The 27,130-nt window shown below is 37.5% G+C and overlaps 1 protein-coding gene across 7 annotated transcripts in view; it reads right to left on the reverse strand.

Annotated features, from left to right (window-relative positions):
* Positions 1–464: 464 nt before the first annotated feature.
* GDAP1 (ganglioside induced differentiation associated protein 1) overlaps positions 465–27,130 on the reverse strand; it is a 39,279-nt gene continuing 12,613 nt past the window's right edge. For 6 of the 7 annotated variants that reach the window (XM_026056272.1, XM_026056271.1, XM_026056276.1 and 3 more), the window contains 5 exons: positions 12,009–12,201; positions 10,529–10,702; positions 6,907–7,001; positions 6,320–6,434; positions 465–3,978 (listed from right to left, as the gene is read on the reverse strand). In XM_026056272.1, the coding sequence (XP_025912057.1) occupies positions 3,596–3,978; positions 6,320–6,434; positions 6,907–7,001; positions 10,529–10,702; positions 12,009–12,114 (873 nt within the window). In that variant the 5' untranslated portion in view covers positions 12,115–12,201 and the 3' untranslated portion in view covers positions 465–3,595. Of the gene's footprint in view, positions 3,979–6,319; positions 6,435–6,906; positions 7,002–10,528; positions 10,703–12,008; positions 12,202–18,899; positions 18,933–27,130 lie in introns of those variants that run through there. The other variant, XR_003251989.1, reaches the window with a different exon arrangement.

The raw sequence follows: 27,130 nt of genomic DNA on the forward strand, positions 1-27,130 counted from the left end.
ACTACTTTTCACCTACTTTCTTTCTATTTCTTCTCTAACCGGCATGAATCAGGGGATACAAAACCTGCTCTCTGCAACGTTAGTGTAGACACAGCATACGTATTTGTCAAATTACCTTACAGAAAGGAGCCATCAGCTTCTGCAACTCAACCATGTAAGCCAAGAATCATGGTCATACTCAGAAAGGAAGCGATTTTCTTAACGATTAACTGAAAAGGCAACAACTGCATGCCCTCCTTTTTTTAATGGCTTTTCAGCATTATTAAAAGGCTTCTGCTGACCCTCATACAAAGAAAACTATCACTATAATTGCTGTTTCCAAATATATGTAAGGCAATCTCTTCAACACCTTTTACACTGAAATTTCAGAGGCTTCTTTCTTGAACATCTCCTTACAGCAACATTGTGTATTCCTCAAATATGTTGTGTTTTACTGAAACAGAAGACATAAACCAGTCTAGAAAGCAGTCATAGAGTCAATGTTTATTTTGCTGGTCCAACATAGAAAGGTATGATAGGAAATATATCTGATGCATGATATGAGAGCAAATACTAAATAAAAACCAAAAGATTGATTGTAACCAATCTAAATAATGTCCAGAGGTGCCAAAGCAAAGAAAATAAGCCAGGCTAAAAAAAAAAATTTACAAGCATCACATGAAAGGTGCAAGGAGCCATATAGAGCATATGTGCTTCTAAATCTCATCCCACTATGAGGAACTTAGGTATGGGTAAGCCTTTTGCTGCCACCTGTACAGGAACCATTAGAGCACAAAGAAGAGTACATCACAGCAGTGAGAATAAGTAGGCTGTCAAATACTTTAGCTAACAGACATGAATTTAACTAAGGATTCAAAGTTTTCTCAATAATAGTTTTATCCACCTTCATTCCTGTAGGCAACAAGTTTAACTGCTATTCAGTGATACACATTGTAATGTGAAATCCTATTTTAACTTTGCCCTCTGTTGGACAATCTTATCTAYCCAGTTTAGAAACTACATACAAGCCTAAATGACAGATATTAGAGAACTAGCCTGCAGCAGACTAAAGCAGTTGTTTCAAGGGCTTTTGAGAGACCACTAGTTTGATGAGGATGCTCACATCCATCTGAGATCATAAACATTTTGTTTGTGAAAACTTCAGTGATTTCCCACACAGCTCAAAGGCATTCCAAGGCAGAGGAGCTCCTGGAGCTCCTGGAGGAGCACTGACATCTGGTGGCCATTTCAGTCCTCTCCAACAATACCTGCAGCTCTTGGCAGGCAATGAGCACTAGTGGAAGGGCAGGGATCAAGTTTTGGAGGGGGGGAAGTAAAACTGCACAGCCTCCTTAATAATCAGTCTGTATCTCAGCATACAGTGCTGCTACTGTGAACTAACCTGGTATGCCTCTGGAAATAGAAGTGTGTTCTTATCTAGACCTAAAACATTGAAAAAAAGATAAAGGGAAAATAAAATASAGCTTTCTGTAAAATAAATAAATAAATAAATGTCATATATATTGAATTTTACTGTGGCTTCATCAGATTATATTTTACAAATGATCTGTCATAAATACATGCAAAAAAGCATTATGTTACAGGGTATACTCTGGGTCTAGAAACTTAGTGGAAGATGGTTACAAGTAAATGCAGATACGCTGCAATACATGAAAAACAAAACCCAGTTAAAGCTGCCAGCACATTAATAGTATTGTTGGATTAATTTTACTCTAGAGATAACAAGTTTTTCTAAAYAGAGCACATTTAATTCATCAAGTTCTTCAAAACAACTCTGTCATGAAATAGAATTACATAAAACTGTCTTTTGGACAAATAAAAAGAGCATTGTTTCCTAGATAAGATGTTTCTTATTAATGGAAAGGAGCAATGAGATTTGGGCCCGCTTTTGTTAGACAGCTAACACAATATTAAATCATAAGCAGCAATATTCAACAATGTTATCCATTTTGGTATCTTGTAGACAGTGAGACTGCCAAGATAAAAACTACATCTGTACACTTCAAACTTTAGAGAGGATCTTCTTGATGCTCAAAAGCATTAGTTGAGAAAGACTACAGCCACCAGCATCGGATCTAAAATTTACTTAGGTCTGTTGGCACTGGTTGGTGATAGGCAAATATTTAGAGCGACACTTTGCTTGTTGTAGTTATCTACAGCTTGTAATCAAAATTCTGAACTTTTCAGACAGTCATGAAAGAATACAAAATCTTATTAGACTGTCATCAGAATTTCAGCCATTCCTGAGCGTTTTTGTCTGCAAAGTCTACTTTCAGGTAAATGTGCATCTCTCGTTGAAACGGGATCTAAGTTCAAACACAGTAATAAAACTCATCATCTGTTGAATAGCAGAAAGTATCAAAGTGTTTTTATATATTTTTGCACTACTTATTTGCACTACTTATCTTCTGTCTCCAGCCTGCCCTACATTTTTCACTTGTTTTCACCATTATGACACCTTACCATCAGTAAACAGACTCTGCTAAGTAGCTGTTTCACCTTCAATCTAGGCTACCTAACCAGATTCAAAAACAGTGAACTGTTTTAAATTACTTTCACAAAAGGCATTTTTGTGCATACATTTTCTAATTGTCTATGGCACAATGTGGGCAAACATTTCATAGAAGCAAATGCARTTGCTGACATATCCAAGTTGTGCGCAAAAAAGAGCCAGTGCTTAGAGCTGAAACAAGGACAGGTGCATGGGACACTAATATGGAGACAACTGTACTAAGCCACCACAAGTGCAAAAGATAGAAGGAGCTGATGGGAGTGAAAGCAGAAAAGGGCACTGAGTTTGTTATGACCCAGCCAGTGTTTGTGGTTGAACTGGTTATCTGAGTGGGTCAGAGGCTATCCAAGAGATTTTCAAAAGACAAGAGTCAGGTTTTTTACTCCCATTTGTAAATCAACAGAAGTTCAAAATCTGTCAATTGTCTTTTTTTTTTTTTTTGCAGAATTTCACTCACGAGGCCCACAAATCACTGATATTTACATGTATTTCAGGTCTTTTCCTGTACTACTGCATGAACATAGGGTGAAAAAGTAGCTCTATAGGGCTACTTTTTAAAACATTCATAATGGTCCAACTGCAAAACAGACATTAATCAGTACAGAGACACTTGCTCCCATACACATGACAGGCACAAAGCCTATGTTCCACCTACATCCCTCTCTGAGCATTTAAACTTAAGTGCTGTTTTCAGTGATTCACCAGTGCTGGTTTCTGCACAGCAACGCATTTCACCCACGTGAAAAGCTGTCACATTGCAACAAAAGTATCTACTAAATAAAAACATTAAAATTAGGTCAGGCATTGGGTAAAGGAGACAGAAACAATAATCACTTTAACAAAGTACTGTCACAGCCCTTATAGCTCCTCATTCAAAAAGAAAGTATCTTCTTTTTTTGTTGTCCCCTCAACATTTATTTTCCACAAATATATCAGCATTGCCAATCCAATTATTCAAAAGCAGGAGACAATCACTGTGTGACAGTGTTCTAATTCACAGACATAACCTTTCTTATATGCTTATTTTTCATATTTTCCTGTGGGCTAGAGATGACCTCCACCTACCACCAGGGACAGACAAGTCTAAAAATAATTTTGTCTGGTTCTAATCGATAACATCATGTTGGCAAACCTCTTCCGAAGACACATGAAAGCAAAATAACCCATTCCTGCTAGCATGCCAACCAACAGGCTGGTGCCAAGAATTCTGGGTGCTCTTTTCTTGGCCACACGGAATGCAGTTGGCAGAACTGCTGAGATTAATATATTGTTGACATGTCCTAAAACTTTGTAAAAAGCTTTTCTCTTCAGGACACGCTCATAATAGGCTTCCAAGTTGGGTCGTTTTCCGTTTCCCCAGTTTCTTCTTGCTAATCCCAGAAACTTCAAGCGATGTAATGTGACAGCAAGTGATACATCTGCCAAGCTGAAGAATTCTCCGCAGAGCCAAGGCTGATTTCCATCTTCTAATCAGAGATAAAACATAAAGAATCAGGAGCTAATGGAGTACAAATATACATGGAAGCCTGCATAGGCTAATATTTAGTTTAATGCTATTTCATTATGCTACCTAATAAACAATAACAACACGTCTGCTAAAATCTGACTTTAATAACTGAACTTTTTACCAGTTCCTACCCATTGTTCACCCACTATGGCAAAGTCTTATGCTCAGCAGTCTGGACTACATTTGTTATGAAAGAAGAGCCATATTTTAGGTTTATATATAAATTAAGACTCATAGCAAATATTTATTTTTCTCAACTACATGTCTCAGATCTGATTTAAATTAACAGGAATGGAAAAGAGAAAGGCAGCTTAGCTTTTGCTGAAAAATTACTGTTTGCCTGAGGAGTTTATCATCTTGACTGTGTCACTCAGCACCGTAACATTCACTCAAGAGCTGCTTTTTGCTGAAGACTTTCTAGTCAAAAAGAAATGAACCAGATGTCTGACCTGCACTGAAAATGCCAGCTCAGGCAGAAGATACAGATGTGCCACCTGTCCCTCCTTTGTGCCTCCTAGACCCCAAACTGTATCATTTACACTGAGAAGTTTGAGAAGCAATGTGTATCCACACTGCCCAACATTAGTTAGGAGCACACAGAGGAAGATGCCAGACTGCCTCTCCAGTCAAAGGAAAGAGGTTGAAGCGTCCTGAGATGGCTCAGAGCAAGCATTACCAGGCAGCACCATGCCTCTAACTTCAGTGCTCTGCACCACCATCTCAAAGGGCTTACCTGTACTGACTATGTAGGGAGCTTGTAAAAACTAGGATCTGAAATTAGGTATCCAGTCTAAGTGCCAGTGCAATTAATCTGCTCTTAGATCTCAAATGGGACTATGCTGTGCCCTCCTATTGGCAACCTTATGCAGTTGCTCCCACATGACGGGCACAGAAAACCACTGGCGTGAATTTTTAGCAGCCCATCTGTGGAAATACAGAGACCCTGGAATATCCTTTTCAACCCATTTCCCACCTGAGGAAATGGCACACCACGGATACTAGTCCTTTTCAACTGGTTATGCAGGTCAGGGAGAAAGACMTATACAGCAGATGAGTCTATTCTCTCTAGCTGAAAGGACACATAGAAATTAATCCTGTGCAGCAAGATGATAAAAAGGAAGACCAAAGAAGTCAACCCGTGTAAAATAAAGATGATTGAGGTGGCAGCAGCTATGGGTGAAGGAGGGATTTGAGCAGTAGTAAGAAAAGCAGAAACTCAGAGATTGACCAAGACGTGACAGAAGCACTATTCACAAACCAGGAAATCTGAATACCTCAGACAAAATTCAAAGAAGCATTTAATCATCATGTATTTTACTAAATCCTGTGACACTGTCAGGTTTCATAAGCTAAACAGTACCATACCAGGTGACTGCTTGGAAAAGCTATTTAGCAGAGGAAGAAAAGAGGCTGCTGGAAATGATGAGAGACTTAATTTGCTGAACAAAATTCCACCATCCTTTGTGAGTTAAAACACTTAATGTGACTTTCACTGTTGAGTCAGTAGAGAATTTAACCTATAATTTCAATCACTAGTTCAAACCCACCCTGTCTTGATACTAACTGATAATTACCACCACAGCTATTTATAGAGCCACATGCAAAGAGTTATTGATCTGAGGAGACGCAGTTGATATTGACTGAGGTTTCATGCAGCTCCCAGTGAAGTCGGAGGAAGGATTCCTATTAGCATCACTGGGAGTTGGCCCAGACTCTGAATGAGCAAAAACACTAATCTCATTTAAACAAAGCTCAACTCTCATTAGGTGGATTTCAGGTCAACACCACTGCTTTTGGTATGGGGTGGGGGAGCTGCTCTGTGATCAGCTTTAGATTGCTAATTCTGCAACTACCACAGATACCAACACCCCAAATCAGCACAATATTTAAATGAGATCTTAATTTTAAATAACCTATGTTTAACATTAAGGTCATGCTCATTATAGTGAACTGAGGGCTACAACATCAGGAAGAACATTTTGTAGTTCAGGTTTTCTTGTTTGTTTTGTTTACAAAATACTCTAAAAATGTAGAGCTAATTATACTCATGTTATGCTGAAAATGTGATCAAATGCTATAAAACCCACATCTACTCATATCAGATTTCTACTCACAGACAGCAGCAGTAAACTAAACCAGTGTTTAAAGCAATATTGATCTCTTTTGTGAAGTTATATCAGTATATGCTAAAAGTATCAAATCAGATGCATTAAAAACAGTCCTATAATGGTGCTGTCAACTGGTTTACTCAGTCTTCCCAACATAAGCATCAACAGAATTTAGCAAGAATAATCCCTTACCTGGTGTTTCCTCATTTCGCCTCTGCAATTCAGTCTCAACCTGATCCAAAACTTTTTCCAGTTCATCCAGTATTTTCTTTAGGTACTTTATATTATCATGATCCAGCAGTTTAGACTAAATATATATATATACAAGTTAGTGTTTTAATCATTGTATAGAGCTTATACTTTTATCAGACAAACTTTTACTTAGATGCTACTGTGCTTATCCATAAAATGTGATTGTTTTTTCTACACAGCCAGCTGGCTACCATTTGGATACTGCTGACAATTCAGATAACAGAAGAAGAACATTTTATAGAGATGGTAGATATCTAGGTTTGCCTGATCCTGCAGGGTGCTCAATATCCCAAAACCAATGCAGATATATGCTTACCTTTGAAGTCAATGGGACCAGTCCAATACTTCAGCACACACTTGAAGTGTGTAGCTGATTTGAGGGATAGAGTGCTTCATGCCTAGTAGGGTTAAACCACTGCATAAGTATACTGGTAATGTCAGGTGAAACAGAATGTTTATATTTTGACAGAAAAAATCTCACACTAACAAGCAGGTAATGTAGGGTGGAACGGAAAGAGTTTTCTTACTTTAAGGCGCTTCTGTTTTGCTATATAGGCATCTTGAAGGTCTGGATTTTCTTCCGCAAGTTTCTTCAATTCTGATTCTGTATTACTTATTTGGCCTGATACAAAAGATAAAGGAATGACAGGAATTGATCAGCAAGTCAGGGAAAAACATCACACCAAAGATATAAGTAGTACTTGAATAAAGTATTTGCACCAAGTGGGGATCCAAAAACATCATGTTTGGAAAAATTAACGGCTGCATAAATTTATCCCACCACACCTTCTACTCATCAGTTTGCAGGGAACTCTGTAAGTGGTGATTTGCCAGGAAAGAATGAGGATATTTTTCTCTTACTCAGACAAAACCATTTCACTACCAGAAACTATCTTCAATCCCTGAAGTTCAGCTACAAATACCTTAGATCTCTGATTGCTTTGTGCCTCAATTCCTGGGTTCCTAACACACTTTGGTGCTGTAAATGTGCAGGAAGGCCCATACTGAGATTCTCAGTAATGTCACAGTAGGTCATGTGCATAACCCCATAGCAAAAGCCTATATACCACTGAATATAGAACTGTGTTTTGAGTTAGCTAAAATGTGACACCAAAATCTGTGAACCCTTCCAGAAATGGTCATTACAGAGTATATTGGTGTTCTAGAAAAACATTCAGTATATGATTTAAAGAAGGAATGCCGTGAGGATTTCTTTTAAATGTGTACAGCCTTTTTTTTCTCTTTAAAATGAAACTTTGTTTGAAATGCCTTATTTACAGACCTAGAATATCAAAAGAGAGACAGTAAGAAAGAAGGTATCTTCTAAAAATAAACATTTCTAGTAATAAACTGAGAACAGAAGAATACTTATATGGCATGAATCACCTCCTATTTGTACATGGTAATTAAGATTAGTCCCAATTAAGTCTTTTAAATTAAACTGATAAAAAATTCTTGCTAGGGAATAATGAATTCATTGTTTTATATATTCCTTGTTTCAACCTGATGCGGCTGTGACAGCCATCTTTCAACACAGTATATGAAGAAATTGAAGGATGTAATCACACAACTAAAAATTTATATATGCAATTATTTACTTAATTGCATTTGGTATGTGTAATAGTAATATATAATTTGCTGAGGGGTTATTATTATCTAGCACTTTGAAAAAGACCAGTTTTTCAAAGCTGAAAATTAAACTATCCAGGAAAAGTTTGAATGAGCAAAGGAATTGTTTAAGAGTATTTGTGAGCTATCCAAAAAAAAAGGCTTCAAATCAAGAAAGCTGGCTGTGCTTAGGTTATGAAAACAAAAGATAGGAAAAAAACCTGATTCAGACAAATAGTAATTTTATCTTTAGGCATATAAACAGAGTGCGCACATATGCATAAACTGACAACAATTAATACCAGTTAGGTATTAGAGAAAAAAATATATATGCGTTCAGCAAAGCAAAAGACAACACAGTAAAATGAGCCGTAAAAATGCCTATGAGTAAAGTAGAATTGCTCAGTAAATAACTATGATCCACATTTAGGAAAAAGCCAGATGATGCACTGCAATTATAAGACAATACTTCACGTTCCTTCAGTAAAGAGAATACTAATTGCTGTTACAGAAATTATCCATCCAAATCAGTCCAGTTACTTTCTATGCAATTTTTTTTAAATAGCCATTGATGATTGGAACATCAACACTGACTTCTAAATATTTTGCAACCTTGAAGAAATTTCCAGTGGACAGAAAGGAAACTAATACTGTGCTAATTTTTTATAAAGGATAACTCATGCAACTGTAAGGACGACTAACTGTCTGATTTCAATTCCAACAAAATCATGGGGTAGCTGATAGAGGATTAACTTGCTAAAAATTTTAGGGAAGAGACTAACACAGTTTGTTGGAAATAGATCTTCTCAAACTAACATCATTTTCTGTGACATTATGAATTTGGTAATACATATGTACTATATTTCAAAGTCCCTGTGGTGTTTGACTTTGTTCTACAGAACGCTCAAAATATAATACAAAAATCAACATGATATAAACTTTTGATACTGAAAAAAATCAGAGATCTCAAAATGTAACTGTGAACAGGGAATCATCATTCAGCAAAGTCTGMAGGATTTTATTCTTGTCCTAGAATTATTTAATTCTTTTATAAAACTGAAAAGGAAAAATAAATGCATTAATCAAAGTTTGCCATGGTACAAAGATTGGGAGGGACRTAAGCAAAGGAAAAAGCTGATACCCAGTGCTCTGAGCTGGTTGGTAAACTGGGCCTCAGCAACCAATCCATATTTCAATACAATCCAATATAAAATATAAACTGAAGCAAATGATATAGGCTACAAATGATATAGGTCACATTTCCTGGAGAGAGGACTGTAAGTTCACAAGCAGTTCTGAAAAGCTAGACGGAGGTCATGATGGATACTCAGCTGAACAAGGATTTGTAGTGCAATTCAGTAGCTAAAAGCAGGACCAATACAGTCCACAGATACTATACATTTAGAAAACAAGAAGAATAAATAATTTAATATTCTTTCCCTATCTGACACCAAAGTGAAAGAAATCTTATGTCCAATTCTGGTGTCCAAACCCAAGAAAAATAGAGCTGTGAGCATGGAAGGATGATTTGCCAAGGGTTTTTCTGAATATCACTGACTTTTTTTTAAACTAAAAATTATTTCTGAAAATGGATTCTAATGGAATTCAGATCCAGTAGATTTCAAATCTACTGGATTTGAAACAGGATTTAATTTGAGGAAGTCCTCTGTTATACAGGGAACTGGGCTAGACAGATCTTAACTCAGGCCTTAATATATATTTATAATGGGAAACTGGTATCTACAGAAAAGTCCACAAGCAAAATATAGATCCTAGGGAAGTCAAAGGACATTTTACTATTGATTCTAAAGGACCACAGCTTCATCTTTCATCTTCACATCAGCCTCTGTGATTCTAAATGTTGGGTTATTTGCATCCAGGATTCTGGTTTAAATTGAGCTTGAACAATATTCATTTGTCAGAGGAACCCAGGCTACTTACTTCCTTAGACCTTTTTTTTTCTCCCTCTACCCCTGGCACTCAGCTTATACTAGTACATTCTCCCAAAAAAACAGGGCCTGATGATTCACTGAGAACACAGTATATAAAAATACTCTGTTTCACTGAGGCTAATCTACATTTGTATGACTTTAACTGAGAAGAAAGCAACTGATATTAAAGAGGTAAACTTCTGTTATTACACATCTACTAAAAATAGGTTTTCTTCAGTGTGGTGGTTTGGTGTGAGCAGTAATACTGCAGTTCCTTGGAAACACTTTTACAAGCATAAGCAGCAAGATCAGAAATTAAAAAATTCACAGCTGCCATTTTCTTTTATGCACAGAAAGCACATTTCCAACTACTAGGAAAATTAATTCCATATATGCCTAGAAAATAGCACTTCCTCTTCCACGCTTTCAAATCATCATAAGCTACAAAAACAAATAGCAAGTATATTCACAGATTATCAAGGACTACAGTTAAAACCAGAAATATGTGCCCTACATATTCTGCTCAAGGCCCATTAAAGATAAGATATCAGATTAATGTAATCAAACGTCCTGTTAAACAACACACATTCAGATCTGTATCAGTACATACTACGAATTCTGGTTGTGGCATAGGCTGGAATCATGGAATCCACTGTTAACTCAGGGTGTAGGATGCAGCCATGAGTGTAGGCATCCATAGGCAAGGAGTCTAAAAGCTCTCTATAGTGTTGCACCCTGGGATAATACATGCTCCCTTCTTCTGGCATTAACCTTGGTACTTCCTCTGCAATACAATCACAAAATTAAAAAAAAAAAAAAAAAAAGTTAAAAATGAAGAACCATGTAATTTGTCAACAGTAATACTCCCAAAGCCACCTCAGTTATACCCAACTAGCACAAATGACACAGCCATGCTAAGAAAGCTTCTGCTACTGAGCAGGGTCCCCCACTGTAACCCAGTAGGGTTATCACTCCTCAGAAAAATGTACACACTCACACTTCATTCTAAAACATTTGAATAATTCTATTCTTATGCAGCAACCCATGTAAAGGAGGATTTGAGGCCTTTGAATCAGGGAACTGGATTCAACATATATTTTGTACTTCTAGGGATAGGAGGGATCATGGCACATAACCCTATAGTTCTTTCAGAATAGGGCACAACAGAGGTTTAAATAAGCTATTATGACTGTAACATTACTACTGCAGCAGTAACATTATTAATATTATAGTAAAGGCATCCTATTTGAAGCACCATTAGAGGTATTCCTGCATACCGCTGAGTTTTACTCTACCCTCAATTTACCCAGGTCCTGACACTTCATTTGACTAAAATGCCAGCATTAAATTCACATTATCTTCACCTAGCAGTGAAATTTTCTTCATGCTGGAAAATCATTTAAAGCCACTGCAGAATCACTAAACCTCTGAAACACAATGTGCTCTCTCTCTACACCTAAAAAAAAAAAAAAAAAAAAATACAGCTGTGCATTTTAATTCTTTTCTTCAAAAATGAGGTGGACTATTTTCCAGCACTACAGACATGGAGAATTTCAAAAGCTTGCACATGTTCACTTTTAATTTTATTCTTCCTATTTTTTTTCTCCTCCTTATTCCATTTTTGGCACCAAAAATACTTTGCTCTTTCTATCTTCTACTTTTTAAGATTATTCTGGAATTAACCAGCAACGTATATCATTCTTTTTTCTGGACAAAAAGGCAGAGCTGTCTTGGAACAGCAGAATTTGTGCAACTTACCATTCAATATATTACTTTTATCAGTGACAGTCTTACTACAGAACTAGTACATAACCGTGTTTTCATGTTATTTATTTTGTCATGCTAGCAGAATGGGTAAAAAAGAGAGTATTGTTGTTGTTGTTGTTGTTTAATTTACAGCTACCTGTCCAGGTGCTGGAAGGTCACGAAAGGAATGTATTTTATCCCTTACCACCAACTACTGGAGATATTTACTTGTGAGATTATAAACATTTTCTGGTCACAAACAAAATACTACATAGTGATACAGAAACTGTTGCACGTTACTTGCACAGTGGAAAGATAACACACAGAAATGTCTGTAAGATTACCATCTACAAATGTTGCTTCAAGATAATCAATAATCTGTGTTGCCTCACAAATAATATTTTCCCCATGGATAAGGACAGGTACTTCTCCAGAAGAATTTAAACGCATAAACCAAGGTTCATTGTGTTCACTCAGCGGCAGATTTACATCGTGTTCTTCACATTTGAGGGCTTTTTCAGCAATTGCCAAGCGCACCTGTAAAGATATTAGTGAGTTACTTGATGAAAAATCTTCCACGGACAAAAACGTGTAGTCTGCCGAGCAAGTCCACCCCATGTGGCCCAACACAGCCTCAGGGGACTGGGTTCCACTCGTGGCTCTGCTGCTCGCTCTGGGCGAACTGCTCCACCCTGCATCTTTTATAGCAACCCTCTGCCAGGTACCCCTCGGTAAGGTGTCCCTTTACATTATACCCACTGCAGCGCACACATTTGTACCGTGCACCTTCACGCTACGCCCTTTGCAGGGTACCCCTCGGCAAGGTGTCCCTTGACGTGACACGCTCTGCGGGCACGAGCGGCGCCAGCACGTTAGCGCAGGGCCTGGCGGGGGGCTGCGTTCTCGCGGGCACCCAATTTAATTTTAGGTCGCTGCACGCCCCGCAGGGAGCCCGGGGCCCTCGGCAAGGCGAGCCGGGGCCGCCGCGCCACGACGAGGCCCGGCCGGCAGCGGGCAGCCCTCTCGCGTCCCTCCCAGGCGGCCGAAAACGCTCCTTCGCCGCGCAGAGCTGCGCCGGCTGCTTCACCCCCGCCAGCACCTGCGGCCCCGCCGCCCTCACCTTCTGCGAGGAGAAGGACTGCGTCCAGTGGTACAGCACCAGCCGCCCCGCCGCCCCGCCGCCGCCTCCGCCCAGCGCCATGCCCGCCGCCGCCGCCCAGCGCAGCGCAGCGCTGAAGCGCAGGGGCGGCGCGGAGCGGAGCGGAGCGGCCTCGCCCCGCGGCCCGGGGCGCTTCCCCCGCGCCGCTCCGAGCACGGCGCTGCCGAGGAGGAGACCCCGCGGGCGGGGCCGTCCGCAGCTTTCCCCAGGGCAGCAGAGGAAGATGGATGCGCAGGGAAAGAGATCACATGGCAGCATTTTTTTTTTTAAGGACCGCTTTTTTTTTTTTTCTCCTCGAACAAATAAATATTTGCACCATGAATTTAAAGGATACTGAGGTCGTGCTCTAAGGGAAAAAGGAATGATAAAGGTTACCAGAAAACACCCTGAATTGGACCATATCAGTATAAACAGCATTGCCAACTGCACTTAACTTATAATAACCACAGCAGGTAGAACTAAAGATAAAACTCTATGAAAATAGACACATCTTTTTTTCCTTGAGCTGTGTTCTTTCAACCTACAGAGACAAAGCACCTTGATTTTTTTCTGTAGATGAAGTCTAGAAGTACTTGGCAATTTTGCAGGTTTTTTTCCCCTAAATGAAGTAAAGTCCTTGAAAAGTATTTGATAACAAAAATTAGCATCTCCCATCAGAAAATGCTTCCCCTGTATTTCAGAATGGAGATAGCTTAGAAGATGCAATTGCTGATAGGAGAAGCCTCATCCATTAGGCACTATCTGCTGAATCAGACGAGCAAACTAAAAAAACACGGAAAGCTAACACAGCCCAGAATATTGTTCTTCTCATGCCAACTGTTGCATCAACCATAAAGGTGACTACTTTAGGTGAACTAAGATACCTCAGTCATGCATACCACTTCTTTATGCCCCATGCAGCCCACCATTAGTGGTCCCCACCATGTGGAGAATGCATGAAAGAAGACCTGAACCTAATACCTTGTGAGCTACAGCCCAGTAACAATTACATTTGATTTTAAGTGAAATTTTCACACTTTTGTAATCAAAAGGAGTTTTGTTATCAGTGTCAACTGAGCCAAAATTTTCATCTGGATTCATAGCTATTAAACTTTGTGATCATGGCCAAGAGTTTGGTCTTGAAACACCATACACAAAACTGAATATGATTCCTGACAGTTAATTGTTGTACAACACATTTGTCAATATTCTCTTGAAGCTTCTAATAGTAAGCCTGTGGGCAATACTAAGCAGCAATAAACACCCTTGGGGGGTGTTAAATATCATCAACTAAACCAAGAACACTAAGCAAGGGGATGAATTTAAGTCACTGAATGAGACAAGTTAATGCACAAATCTTATAAATCAGAATGGAAGGAACTAAGAGCCAGTTCCCAGCCCGCACCATTCACAAGAGGGGCACAGTTGCAGCCCTGCAACCTCCCAGTGACCACTCACAGTCACTCACAAATAGCCTCAGAAGGGCAGGCACAATGAGTGGCTTCTCATACCTATCTGATACTAGTCAGTGTGTTACTGTCAGTAAATTTGGGGGAATTTATCTAACCTAATTTTAATTCTTTGAAAAGTTGGAGAATTTGCTTAGAGTGGATAACAAGGATGCAATGTTTCTCCAAAGCTGTATGTCTAAGAGTGCTGGAGCACCCTCATGCACTGGGGCTTTAACCCATCACTCATGCACAGGTTTTCTCATAGTCTCTAACCTAGGTTGCTGTACATTTCCTCAGAACTAGATCTTAGAAAATCTCAAGGCAAAGAACAGGATATTGGATAACATTAGAAAAAAAATTTTTTTTTTTGAAATTTACGTACACTAGAGACTGTATTTTAGGGTTTTTTCTTTTTCAATCTAGCCTTGGAATCAAAGTGTTTTCATTTTGTAAGTTACCAGATCACTGTCCCATTTCAATTTTCTTGTTCAACTAATCTATTTAATATCAAACATGGACATCTGAGTTATGTTCTGTTACCTATTTTAGATGACTAGAAGGGCAATTAAAGAGAATAAAATGGCTCTGTTTGAAAGGAAAATCTTGGATTTAAACTTATTCTGTAAGTCAGGAGAGAACAACTAACAAGATGACTAAAATATATCTAATATCTTCACTGTAAGGGTGAGGTGTTAGAAAAAAAGATATACATGGAGGAATCTGAAGACTGTATTTCTCTGTACTATAATAGAGATGCAATTCATTTATCCCTGAAGTTCAAACAGCATCAGACTGCTGATTTAATGAGATCTAGATCAGATCCCACAGCAGCTTTTCAGATAAGTTATAGAAATGAATAGCTTGCATGGGAATTATTCATTCCTTGAGGTTTGTACATGTTCAAATCTGTGTATTAGAGATGAAAAACAATTATTAGTATTTCATAATTTTTATAGCCACACATGTCTGTGAGTTGGCATTTAGTTACATGGATTTAACTTTGCTTACTCCAGAAGCTTCAGCTGCATGAACTTTGAACTTTCCTCTTAATCTCAAAAAATAGTACAATAAACACGGCACTGGGAAATTTACTGTTGTTTCATGTTCCCTTCTTACTTCTGAACCATGTGGGAGAGAGGAAAGAAAAGCAGCAGCATTATATGGTCCTGTAGTCTGATACTAAATCACCCAGTTAAAAAAGAAATTACACCAGTGAGTTTTTGATGTGCAAAGAACAGCAAAGAATTCAGTTTTGCTGAATACTGTTGCTTTTATTAGTGTTTAAAATGTTGTCAATGGCTAGTCATACAAAGATTTAGAGGCCTAAATTCACAGAAAGTGAGGTCTATGTTTTATTTTATTCAAGTTAGCACATCAACTGTATTGAAGCAGTCTGCAATTAAGTATGAATTCTTCATCATTAAGTAAAAAAGCCTTATCTTATTAGATAGCAAAAGGGACAAGTGTGAGCCCATTATCTTGGGAAAGTAGTTCAGAAGTAATATAATAACTCACATACATACCCATCTAACTAGCAAGATTTTCTGATATGAACACGTTAAAGCTTAGATAAGGCAGAAAGTATCTGGACTCTTTAATGAAATATACATTAATCAAATGTATTTAAGAGTCTTAAATTCCTAAATAAATAGCATTTAAACAGAGAAAGAGAAATTAATTCATAGGAAACAATGCAATAATAAATAATTCAGAAGAGCAAAGGTTTTTTATTTAAACATTTATAAAATGTTTCTCACTGTCTTCTCATATCCAAAACATTTTAAAATTGCATATGTCATATATTTCATAAATAATGCAGATATGGGAAGCTAGTTACAGCTTAGCTTCCATGAATGGAGTAACATCCATGAATGGAGTAACACACTTCACTCATAAGAGAGAAGCAGCACTATGTTTATTGCGGTAAGATAGTGACTTAACAAAGTTCAATGGTAAATAAGAATGATTTAACGAGATTCGATTGGCAAAGTTCACTCAGTTATTTATTGCATAGAGGACAGGATCAGATGCAAGTGCAAAGGAGACCCTCCCACTGAGTCACAAGGTTCAGAAAGGACCCCCTTGCTTCCAAACTTCTTCTGCAAGGAGTCTGGGTGCGGCTGGATCCAATCCTGGTCCCAGACTTGGTCAACGGTTCATGTCTAAAGGAGTGTGTGTGAAGGGGACCCTCCCATTGAGTCATGAGGTTCAGAAAGGACCCCCTTGCTTTCCAGACTCCTTCTGAGAGGTGCCTGGGTGCAGCTGGATCTGATCCTAGTCTCAGACTTGGTCAACAGTTTATTTCTAAGGGATTTAAGTGCACAATTAATCAGAGATATAACTCAGCAAAGTTTCATGATGTTCGCAAAAGTTCAGCATGCTATTAATCACTTACCAAGGATCTGTGGCGGGTAAGGAATCTCTCAACCCCAAGGAGTAACCTTGAGAGACCTCCCTGCTCAAGGGGAGGTTCTGCAGTGCAGCCTGCTGCCGTGCAGGAGAGCTCAATGAGCTCTGGGCTGCCCCCTGTTTATGGGGGGGAGATGATTGACTCATAGTCATATCTGCATGCTAGACGGGTCTTAGTTGGCGCGTGCTCAATTAGCCCCTGTCTACATGCTGTTTATGGGAGGTCAGATTGAGGGGGAGAGAGCACATCGGGGGGGAAGGAGCACACTGTCACATCTATTCTGCTTTTGATTACATGATGTCCCTAACTTAGAATGTGAGCATTTTCATATGACTTTCCACAGGACACTCCATCTGAAAAGTAAAAAAAATCGTCCTTTTATTGTTTTGGCCTATTTGAGAAGGAAAAGAATCCAAAAAAATATTTACACATTTGTATCACAGGTATATACGTCCTAACACAATACAGAAAAGAGGAACAGCAAGAACAGCATTTCCTGCTGCTGACCTGTTCAATGATAACAGGGCTTCTACAATCATATTCAGGTACTTACCCACCCTCACACACCCCTGCCTCAATATTGCTATGAAATACCACCAGCATATCCATGTTTATATTCCTGGCTTTCATAAGCAACTGTTTGGCTTCCCAGACCATTGCTGATGTAGCACAAGGCAGAGGAAGGCTGGGAGCAGGGCAGTCGAGCTGGCACAGCAGCTCTCGGACCAGGCCGGTACGTCACAGGGTGCTCAGGGTGGCCACACACACCCTCGCCCGTGCCTGGCAAAAAGCTGTTTTCATAACTGACCACAAGAGGCCTCCCTTTTCTAAAAATATGATATAAAGCATGCTCTTTCTCCAGGAGTGCTCAAGAGGAAATATAGCTGAGGCTTTTTTCTTCAGAATTAACACCTATCCATACCTGTATGTTTTCCTCTAAGCCCCTCTATCTTCTAATGCACGAAGAAAGCCAGCAGAAGTGCCAGATTATGAAAAAGCTCAGAACCTCTTGGAAAACCTTAATCCAAATGCATTTACAGAGAGTTCTCCAATATTTTACACAGTTGAAAGTTATTCTCTGTGAAGGTGCTTTTTAATGTGTAAGTAGAATGAATACAAAAGAAGCACAAGGCACAGAAATACAGAACTGCAAATCCAGTTGGCCTCTTGGCACTTTGGCATTGAAAGCAGACTGTCACTGTCTGACGAGTCACTTCTCTCACTATACTGATTTTCTTGCCTTTTTTCTCTGTATGGCCTCTCTTGGGCCCTTCTTTTTATCATCTTGTATGTTTTTTATAAAATGTATATACACACACCTATACAAGTTTTCTAATATGCAGATTTTTACCTCATGAAAAGAAAATTTGCTGATATTAATATTATTTATATAAGTTGTACCAAAACAGACTTAATGAGCAGATGTATAAATTAGGTCAAAGATCTGGAAATCAGGATTCTGGTTTTGTTTTCTTCCTGACTTTACCAATCACTCTATGATATTGTCAGGAAACATCTAGGCCAGATATGTTATAAAAGTGATTGCTGCAAGTAAAAAAAATGACAGTTTTTTACTTAACAGATCAGTTCTTTGTGCATAATCAAAACCAAGTCTGTTTACTTTATGGGAAAAAAAAACTTTGGCTGTTTTCTATGCAGCTAGAGGTGAAAATTAGCTGTATTCCACTTATGCATCATTAGCAGAATCATTAGTTCAGTTCTAGGTGCAGACATGGCATAACTGACAGTGGCGCAGGAGTCAATGTTGCTTGGGAAAATAAGACATTCTATTCTGGACCTTCTGCCATCAGTAGTTATTGACTAAATTCCCATTGCAAACTCTGCATTACTGGTGATGACATATGAGCAAAAAGAACATAGCACAGAATTCATATACGCTGGTGAGATCAAATATTGATTCTCATGAGAACTATCTTTTCAAGATGACTGATGAAATAGATACGTAACTACTTAGAAATGAGACCACAAAGCAAAGTTATGTATTAACAGTCACAGTTCAGACTATCTGTGCCCTAACTTAACAGTGTATAAAACCATGGAGGGGTGCCAACCTAAGTAATTCTAGATGGCTATTACATATTTCTGAAGAAATATAATCACTGAGTTACCATTTTACATCCAACAATCCATCTATTAATTAGAACTTATTTACTCACTTTCAAAGTTACTTACCACATCACACCAGGTTTTCTTCAGAGATTTTGCCACAAAATTCTGCCCTATTTTTCTCTAAATACCATAGTCCATCCTGTTTCATGTAGAAGGAAATTCAGATATCAATACCTCAGAGATACTCCTTGATAATGATTTTTTCTTCATAAAATTATTCTTAGTAGTTTTATAATAAGCCTACTTTAAAATAATTAGTCGTGATTGTATGCATTCCTAGTTCTTGAGATATAACAAAAACATTCATTCTTTCAATGTTATAAAACCTTCAACAGTTTTAGTACTGGAATCCAATTTCTTGAAATACCAGGCTTTTTATCATGGAAATACATTTAATACATTTGCATGAGTTCCCAAAAGGCCAGATTCTTAGCTATAATCCTTAAAATCTAGATATTCTCATTCCAGCTTTATCCAACCTATCACTCATCAAGCTTTTATACAAACAGAATCTTCAAATTATAAGATCCAACATATCAGCCAAATTCAAAAGATCTAAAACTGTGTTTTTATCTACTTGACTGTGTTTGTTGTCTCTCTGTGCATATGTAATATGCTGGCTAAGGAACTTGATTGCTACTGAGATATTAGGAACAGTTCTGCAAATTCATCACTTGCTCATCTTCAGTTACATTAACTTAAATGTGACTACTCATATGAGTAAACATGACAACTCATATGAGTAGAAATTCTATTAAAAAGTTCTCCTATGCTCTGTACTTCTGTGTGCAGCATCCAGGTGTTGATTTATCTACTGTTTTTTAATCTCATAGTGATGACAATTTTTTGAGCAAAGAGCCATTGTGTTACATGTTTGCACAGAAGTGTCTAGCACATTCAGTTTTGGCTGCCATTTAAAATTTTAAGAAGCTACCACAGCACAAACAATACATGCAAAAAATAGTATCTTCCAGTTATTGTTTTTGGTCAAAAAAAGAGTATGCAACTTTCAGCTAATAAAATGGATTATTTAGATGCTGAAGCAAAGTCCACTAAAGTTAGTGGGATGACTTTCATTGACTTCAATGGGTCTTATGTTCAAATTCCACTGCAATGACACTGTGAAATTTAAAGATCCAGTAGCTATGATGACAGCCAAACACAGAAAGACTTTAGGAAATCAGAGAGATTAAAACAATTTTGTGAAATGTCATTTGAAGTCTCATGAAGTGTATTCTGTGATTGGAAAATAATTTTAAAAGATCTTTCCTGTAAATTGTAGAAATCAGATTGTTTCCATCCCTGAAATGTGCCCAAATTTTTAGCACTGTCAAAAAATTTCTGAAAATCTTGGTTATACTTTTTATTGAAAATGCTGCCAAAACTATTAAAAAATACCTTATAGAATGAGTTTAAACCAAACATTTGATCTTTTTCAGCCAACCATCTGCAAAAATGTTTTAAAAATATTTTAAAAGCTATTCTTATACTTCCAAGCATTTTCACTGACGAATAAAAAAAGTAGTTTCCACTGAGGAAGAGTCATCACTCATGATAACATTAACACAATACAAAAATACAGTTCTCTAAATAAGGAAATTCTTATTTCTTCAGCCTTAATTCTTGGTGTTTGTCCATTACCTATGTGCAAGTCTGGACTAAAAAGCATACAATAATAAGCTAAAATATTTCTATTAGCATACTTCAAGTTTCACTTCAGGAGACAGTTTGATAACCACATTAGATGGAAGTAAGAAGGGGAAAAGTACTTCTAAATGCTTAGGTTGTCCTCTGTTCTACAGCAGCCTACACCAGCGCAGCAGCAAGGATGAAGGCAATTCTGCTCTAAGAGCAGCCCTGTGTCATCCATGGATTCCTCACTACAGCAGAAAACCCATCAGGGCTAGCTGGGTAATCTGGCTCATGATTTAGTCTGTAGGGAAGCATGGATATAATATTTTTTATTATACTAACATATTTATTTTCTATCTATATCACATAAATTATGCTCCAGTATTGCAGTGATGAAGTCCTTTCACAACTATAATAAAGAAAAACTAAAAGGAAAACATGGTGATCAATTATAATATATCAACTTGTTATATTTACTGAATTTTGAAAGCTGAAGAAATTTGCATTACGTCCCATTTCTCACTACACCTATTTTAGCCAACTAGAAGCTTTATTCCTGATATTTCCCAGTGGAGGGCCCTATACATGCATAACTTAAAGTACCAGCTCTCATTTCTGTGTTTGACAGGGGAGATTCAAAATCCTATTTACACAAGTTCCATTCTGTTCAGCTAGTTATTGGAATCCTATTTTGTTAGGCATTCACACAGAATTGCATTTTTTCTCCTGTTTCTCACTGAACTACTGCAATAGTTAGTCCCTATCTGACTGATAATTGTTCTTCAAGTTTTTCATCTGCCTCTGCCCCACCTGCAAGTGTTGGTGCAACAAACATAAACGAATCAGATTGATAGCTGCTATCAATTAGTAAACCCCTTCTATGTGTCCTGATCCAAAGAGATTCTACTTTATCTTAAATTATTCTTTGAGTCTGTGGATGAGTTTTATTTCTCAAATATCTGAGTTTAATACTCAATATCTGCATTTTAGGTGTATTGCATAGGCAGGAATGGTCAGCTCTTTTTGCTTTGTGGGGAGCACACAAGTATTTCCAGGGAAGTTAACTCCAATGTGAGTAATGACAATTTAAAAAATTAGGTTTCTGTGACTTGACTGTTACAAACTGCCTATGCCACTATGCCAAAATTCAAACTTCCCATGGTCAAAAAAACCCACAACCCCCCCCCCCCAACCAGCAGAAATTAAAACATAGCTGGACAAATTCATTATCAAATAGCACACAAACACACTATTCGCCTTAACCCTCTCATAAGCAAGACCCTCATTTGCAAAAGTATAAATAGGACAAGATATAGTTTTGGGCAGCAGTAGCTGTCTATGTTCTTTTGGCACTGACTGAAACATGCTGGCATGATTTTTTCTTAACTGCATAACGTCACTCTGAAATAGAGAACAAACACCAGAGCTACTGCTCTGCAAACACACTTCCTTCACCATGTTTATCTCAATGAGATTTTCATAAGAAAAACAGATGTAGTTCATTACTGCAAGCTGAAGGAATGTGTACTAAAATGCACTTGCTATATAGCATTTACTGAGTTATCTGACCAAAAAAAAAAAATTAGGCTATATAGAGCAAGGGATGAATTTAAATCCTGCGTAACTGATACAAATGAAAGTATGAAGCTGTCTCTGTGCCCTGTGCAAGTGTAGGGGAGAAGAGAGTACAGCAGGTGATGGTATGTGTCTGAAATAACAAACCCTTTCCACTAACACCCTAGCTAATATAGAGGGTGGGCAGACAAAGCCAGAAGAGCAGAGAAGCTACAAAAGCTAAAGCTAGCTTTTCAAATTTTAGAGACTGATAAATGTGGGGGGTGAGGGAGAGGAAAGGGGCAAAGCCTAGATCTGATTTCTGTAATGTCTTGTCAAGAGCAGTGGAGTGAACACAAAGACAGAATTTGACTTGTTTGTTAACTGTCCTCATCGTAAAATACAGAAATAAGAAATAAAGACACTATGTTAACAGAAGAGTTTATATGAACAGAACTTAGACACACTGAAGTAAGAACATCCTTTTGGTCCAGAGGGGATAATCTGTCTTTTTAAAATGAAGAAATAAACAGTGTTTTCTTGCAGGCTTGAATATTTAAAATTCTCTGTCTAAAATGCCAGATAGGCCACAGACCTTGAGGGCTGTCTTACTGTACTTAATTATATTGCAAAGTGAGAACACATGGGGAGGAAACACACTGGAACACATTGGGGGCGGAAACAACTTTTTAATCTGAGCTTTTCTCCAACTTCATTTTATAGTACATTTTGATACCAACTTTGACATTGTGTATGACCTAAGACTGTTAAACAAAGAGCTATTTTTCAGTCCACCTTTCCTCCTTCACAAAAGCTTCACGCTTCAGTGGTTCTAAGTCACCTGCAAACACAATCAAGTTAACATGAAAAGAGAGTCTAACAGGAACAAGGTTCATATCTTGGAGCAGTATTTCATACTGTGATTAAGTTTGTGTTCCCCATAAATCTTGTATTGTTTAAACTGTCTGGCCTGTGATTCTGTTTCCTCCCTTTTTCTTGATGTCAGCTTCTTCACTGCTGGAACAAGATCTCTCCTAACTGCAGCTGCATTTGTAAACGTTTCATCAAAGGCCCTGAATGTCTGGTAAGCAGCAGACCTGTTGGGTGCTACAAATATGATCTTGGTCTATCTCAGGGGAAGAAAAGCGTGACCATATTTATTGCTGAAGCTATTCTGGGGGCCGTATGACGTTCTTCTCCCCTCTGGCTGAGCAATGCTTGCCTGTTCATCTTTCAACACTCACTCCAAGCGTGATAGGATGAAATAAAACAAACAAATTTTATTGGTAGCAAAATTACTTGCATGTTGAAGACTTATATTTTAACAGCTTCATTATACACTCACACATATGCTTATTTCCATAACAATGTTATATATTTTTAGTATAAGTAGATTTGGCACTTAGGTAACATTAAAAAGATAAAATAAATCATTGTAAGAATCATTGTAAGAAAGGCACAGCTATATAAAATAATTCAGATTAGTATGGAGGCACAAGCCTATCAGTCACCGCAAATTAAAACTTAACACAGGTTGGTGGCAACTACGAATTATTCTCATATTATGTAAAGCTAGTCAGCTGTTACCGAAGACTCCACTGAGTAATTTTACCAAGGTCTGCTTGGCAGAAACAGCGCAATAGCTCCAGCTCTGCACAACACCTCAAAGCCTGAACAGCAGCTGTGTCTCCCAGAAATTGTGAGAGCAAGAAAAAAAAAATACTGCATTCCTGGAAGTGATAGTGCAGGTAGGATTCTCTCTCCCAATTTACGGCAAGTAGCTTTTAGACATATGAATCGAAACTTCCATTGTAGCCAATAGAGAGCACCAGGCTCTTCCAGTGAGTGATTCAGCCCAACACAGCATAGGATCTACGCTTCATTTGTAACGGAGAAAAAAACAACTATACAAAACATTAAAACGATACACACACTTTTCAAACTTCAAATATTATCATTTTGCCAATGTTAAAATATTTTAACCGAAAAAATAAAAACATACCACTGACACTATATGGCACATGAAGTATAGCAATTTTTTTTCCTCTCTTAAGCCTGTCCAAATACATTTTCACCACTAAAGCTGAAGAATCACACAATTATTTAGTGCCTAATTCATCCATTTGCTGGAGACTGTGAAATTTTGCATAGGAAATAACTGTCAAAGATTTTCAAAAATGGCTAACATTTAAAAAATATTTCATTTGGCCCAACTTTTCAAATATGGTGAACATCCAGCTGTTAAAAATCAAATCTCATTACAAGTTTCTTTAGTTAGACAATCAAAAATTGCAGCATCAATAGTCCTTTATACACAAAAAGAAAAATGTATCCTCCTACTTCTAATCTTGGCAGGCTTCTGGTGCTTATCTCAGAATCCCAGTCCTCATATCTATTAGGTTTGTGGGTTTTGTGGCAGACCCTCATGTAAGCCAAAATACCACATGGTTAAATGTGGGCAAAATTAACATAACACTTCATGAAGTTGTCATGTGGAGTAAGCGAATTTCAAATTTAATTTTAGTTCTCAGTTCAGTGGAAATAACTGACACTTGAGCTTCTTTGTTTATCATTTGCTACATCTTTCATCTAAATCAGTGATCAAAACTTCATACTTAGCATACCCAAATACTATGCAGCTTAATGACACTGGCAAATCTGAGAATTAATAAATGAAAACATGAATTAAGGTGATTCCTTTCATGGACTATATAATAAAACTGGTTGTAGGCATACCTATGAGTGACAGATTTAATGGCAAATACCTGCCTAATTTAATACATCTGTTTATTCAATGAGCCAATTACATATTTATTATGCATTCAGACCACTTTAAAACAGATAGAATGCCGTATAATTGTTTCTCAAACATACTGTATTATAGGAAAAATATAAATTCCATGATTAGAACAGACATAATCAGAGAAGGGATATTTTTATATTCCATATGAAATTTAGATTAAAATTCTCTCTTATATGCTGAATACAGAGCATAATTGGGTTACAAAATTTCAAAGAATGGATTCGTTCTCACAAAGAACCTATTACTGCAAGATCATAACCTTTTACATAAAAAGTTTACTCTGTTTACTTGACAACTTCAGTTAAGAAAGGATGCTGCTTTGATAAAGAATGTGAGGAATCTTGTTTTAGACTGCACACCTAGCATGAGGTGCTTAAGCATGAGGTAATAAGACAAATACCAATTATATCTTAAATCACACTTGCCAGAAGCACAAATATGTATAACCTATTCATAACCAGAGCTGCAAACACAGATTCATGTGACTTCACCAAAAGAATAGCCTAAAAATTATACCGCACTTAAAATATAGAGATATTTATCAATATTATTTGGTGGATACAATTTTCAAAGAGCAGAATCTGATCTTTACACCAAATTTTAGTGGACAACTAGAAAAATATTTGGCAGCCATGCAATATTATATAAAGTATATCTGCTAAGAATGCCAGTTCTTAAGATGCAAAATGGGCTATTGGTATCATCCACATGGTGAACAGGTTTCTTCATCATACAAAACACCATGACACTATTGTAAAACTATCAGCCATAGAAAAGCCAACAGATTAGAAGCAAACCAAAAATAAATTAAATCTCATCCCAGCTAGGATTTTTGATTCACTGGTTAGGCTGATTATGATGATACATAAACACACACGCACACACACATATATATATGTATATATGTGTGTGTATATATATGTATGTATATATGTGTGTATATATATATATATCTGTGTGTGTATATATACACACACACACATAAGCTCTTGCTATATTTTTTTCATGTAAAGTTAAACATCAGAACATGTTTAAGTATCTAATTTACATGTTAGCTGCTCTGAGAACAATTTTTTTTTCCCCCCAAGAGAAACATTAGCAGATAAACTCCAGAAAAATACCAGGAGGATGCATTTACGAATTTGGGCCTAACAAGCATTTATTTCTTTTTTGACTATTTTAATAAAAAATCAGTTAGAGTATGCCATATTATCCTCATCAAAATTTAAGCAGAATGAGGGAGTGGCTTTCTGTTAAAAGTATCTGCTGTTCAGACCCTTGGAACACTTAAGCTCAGCTCTCTTATTGAAGACTTTGTTAACAGAAATAACTCTTAAAACCAACTACACAGTGCATAGAAATATCCACGTTATATCCATCATCAAAGAGCAAAAAAAACTCAGCTCTTGCCTCTCCGGTAGCATTCGCATTCTTTTTTCTCCATGACCATTCAAAAAAAGCCCACGGTTATACCTATAACTCATTTCCAGAATGATGATGATTTCACAAATTGATTTATTCAAAAGCAAAAGAATGGCTTTTTACATAAAGTTAACAACCAGCAAGTGAATAAGAAGCACAAACACAAGTTCATTGGTAGCATGCAATAGCTGTTTTGATCTGCTCCAGGATGGCATAAACCAGACTGCATGCCAATACACATGGCTGTGAACATAAAGTATTTTAACAGTATTTGTTATCTTAACATTAACTTCCTACTTAGAAAAAAAAAAAAAAAAAGAGAGAGAGAGAAAAAAAACCAAGACACTTCAATTTTTATAAGGAGAAAAAAAGAAATTCACAATTAAGACAGAGTTAGGAATGAATACAGATAGACAGAGGGCCTCATCCAACTGGTCACTAACAATATTACCAGACAAAATCAAAGCAGATCAGAGTAATGTGAAGAACTGCGGTCCCTACAGATTTGGGATGCTGGGACAGCTGCTTTCTGGAGATGCGCTCCTTGTTGCACAGATGGTGTGATCAGGAGAGTTCTGGTTTCCTCAACCACAGAGTCATGCTGCAGGAAATAGAAACTACAGAGCAGGGACTGTCTGTCTAATGGAGAAATTCTTCTTACCAAAACTTCTGAGAAGATCTGTGATCCTTGGTTGCAAAAAGGCTAACTAATGAGGATGGGTTTTAAGCTGAAATCAATGGGTGGCCTAAAACACGGCAAAAAGCCTAGATCTTGGGGAAGATGTAAGGGGATCTCAGTAGAGAGAGTCAGAAGAATGACAAGATGGTGAGTAGCACGTCAGGCTGCTAAACATTTATTTATGTATCAAAGTACTAAAGCAACAACTATGAAAATTATTTAGCTCATTAGCCAATTTACACCAAAG

This window comes from Apteryx rowi, unplaced genomic scaffold, assembly GCF_003343035.1.
Source record: "Apteryx rowi isolate R43461 unplaced genomic scaffold, aptRow1 scaffold_130, whole genome shotgun sequence".
NCBI classification, from domain to species: Eukaryota; Metazoa; Chordata; class Aves; order Apterygiformes; family Apterygidae; genus Apteryx; species Apteryx rowi.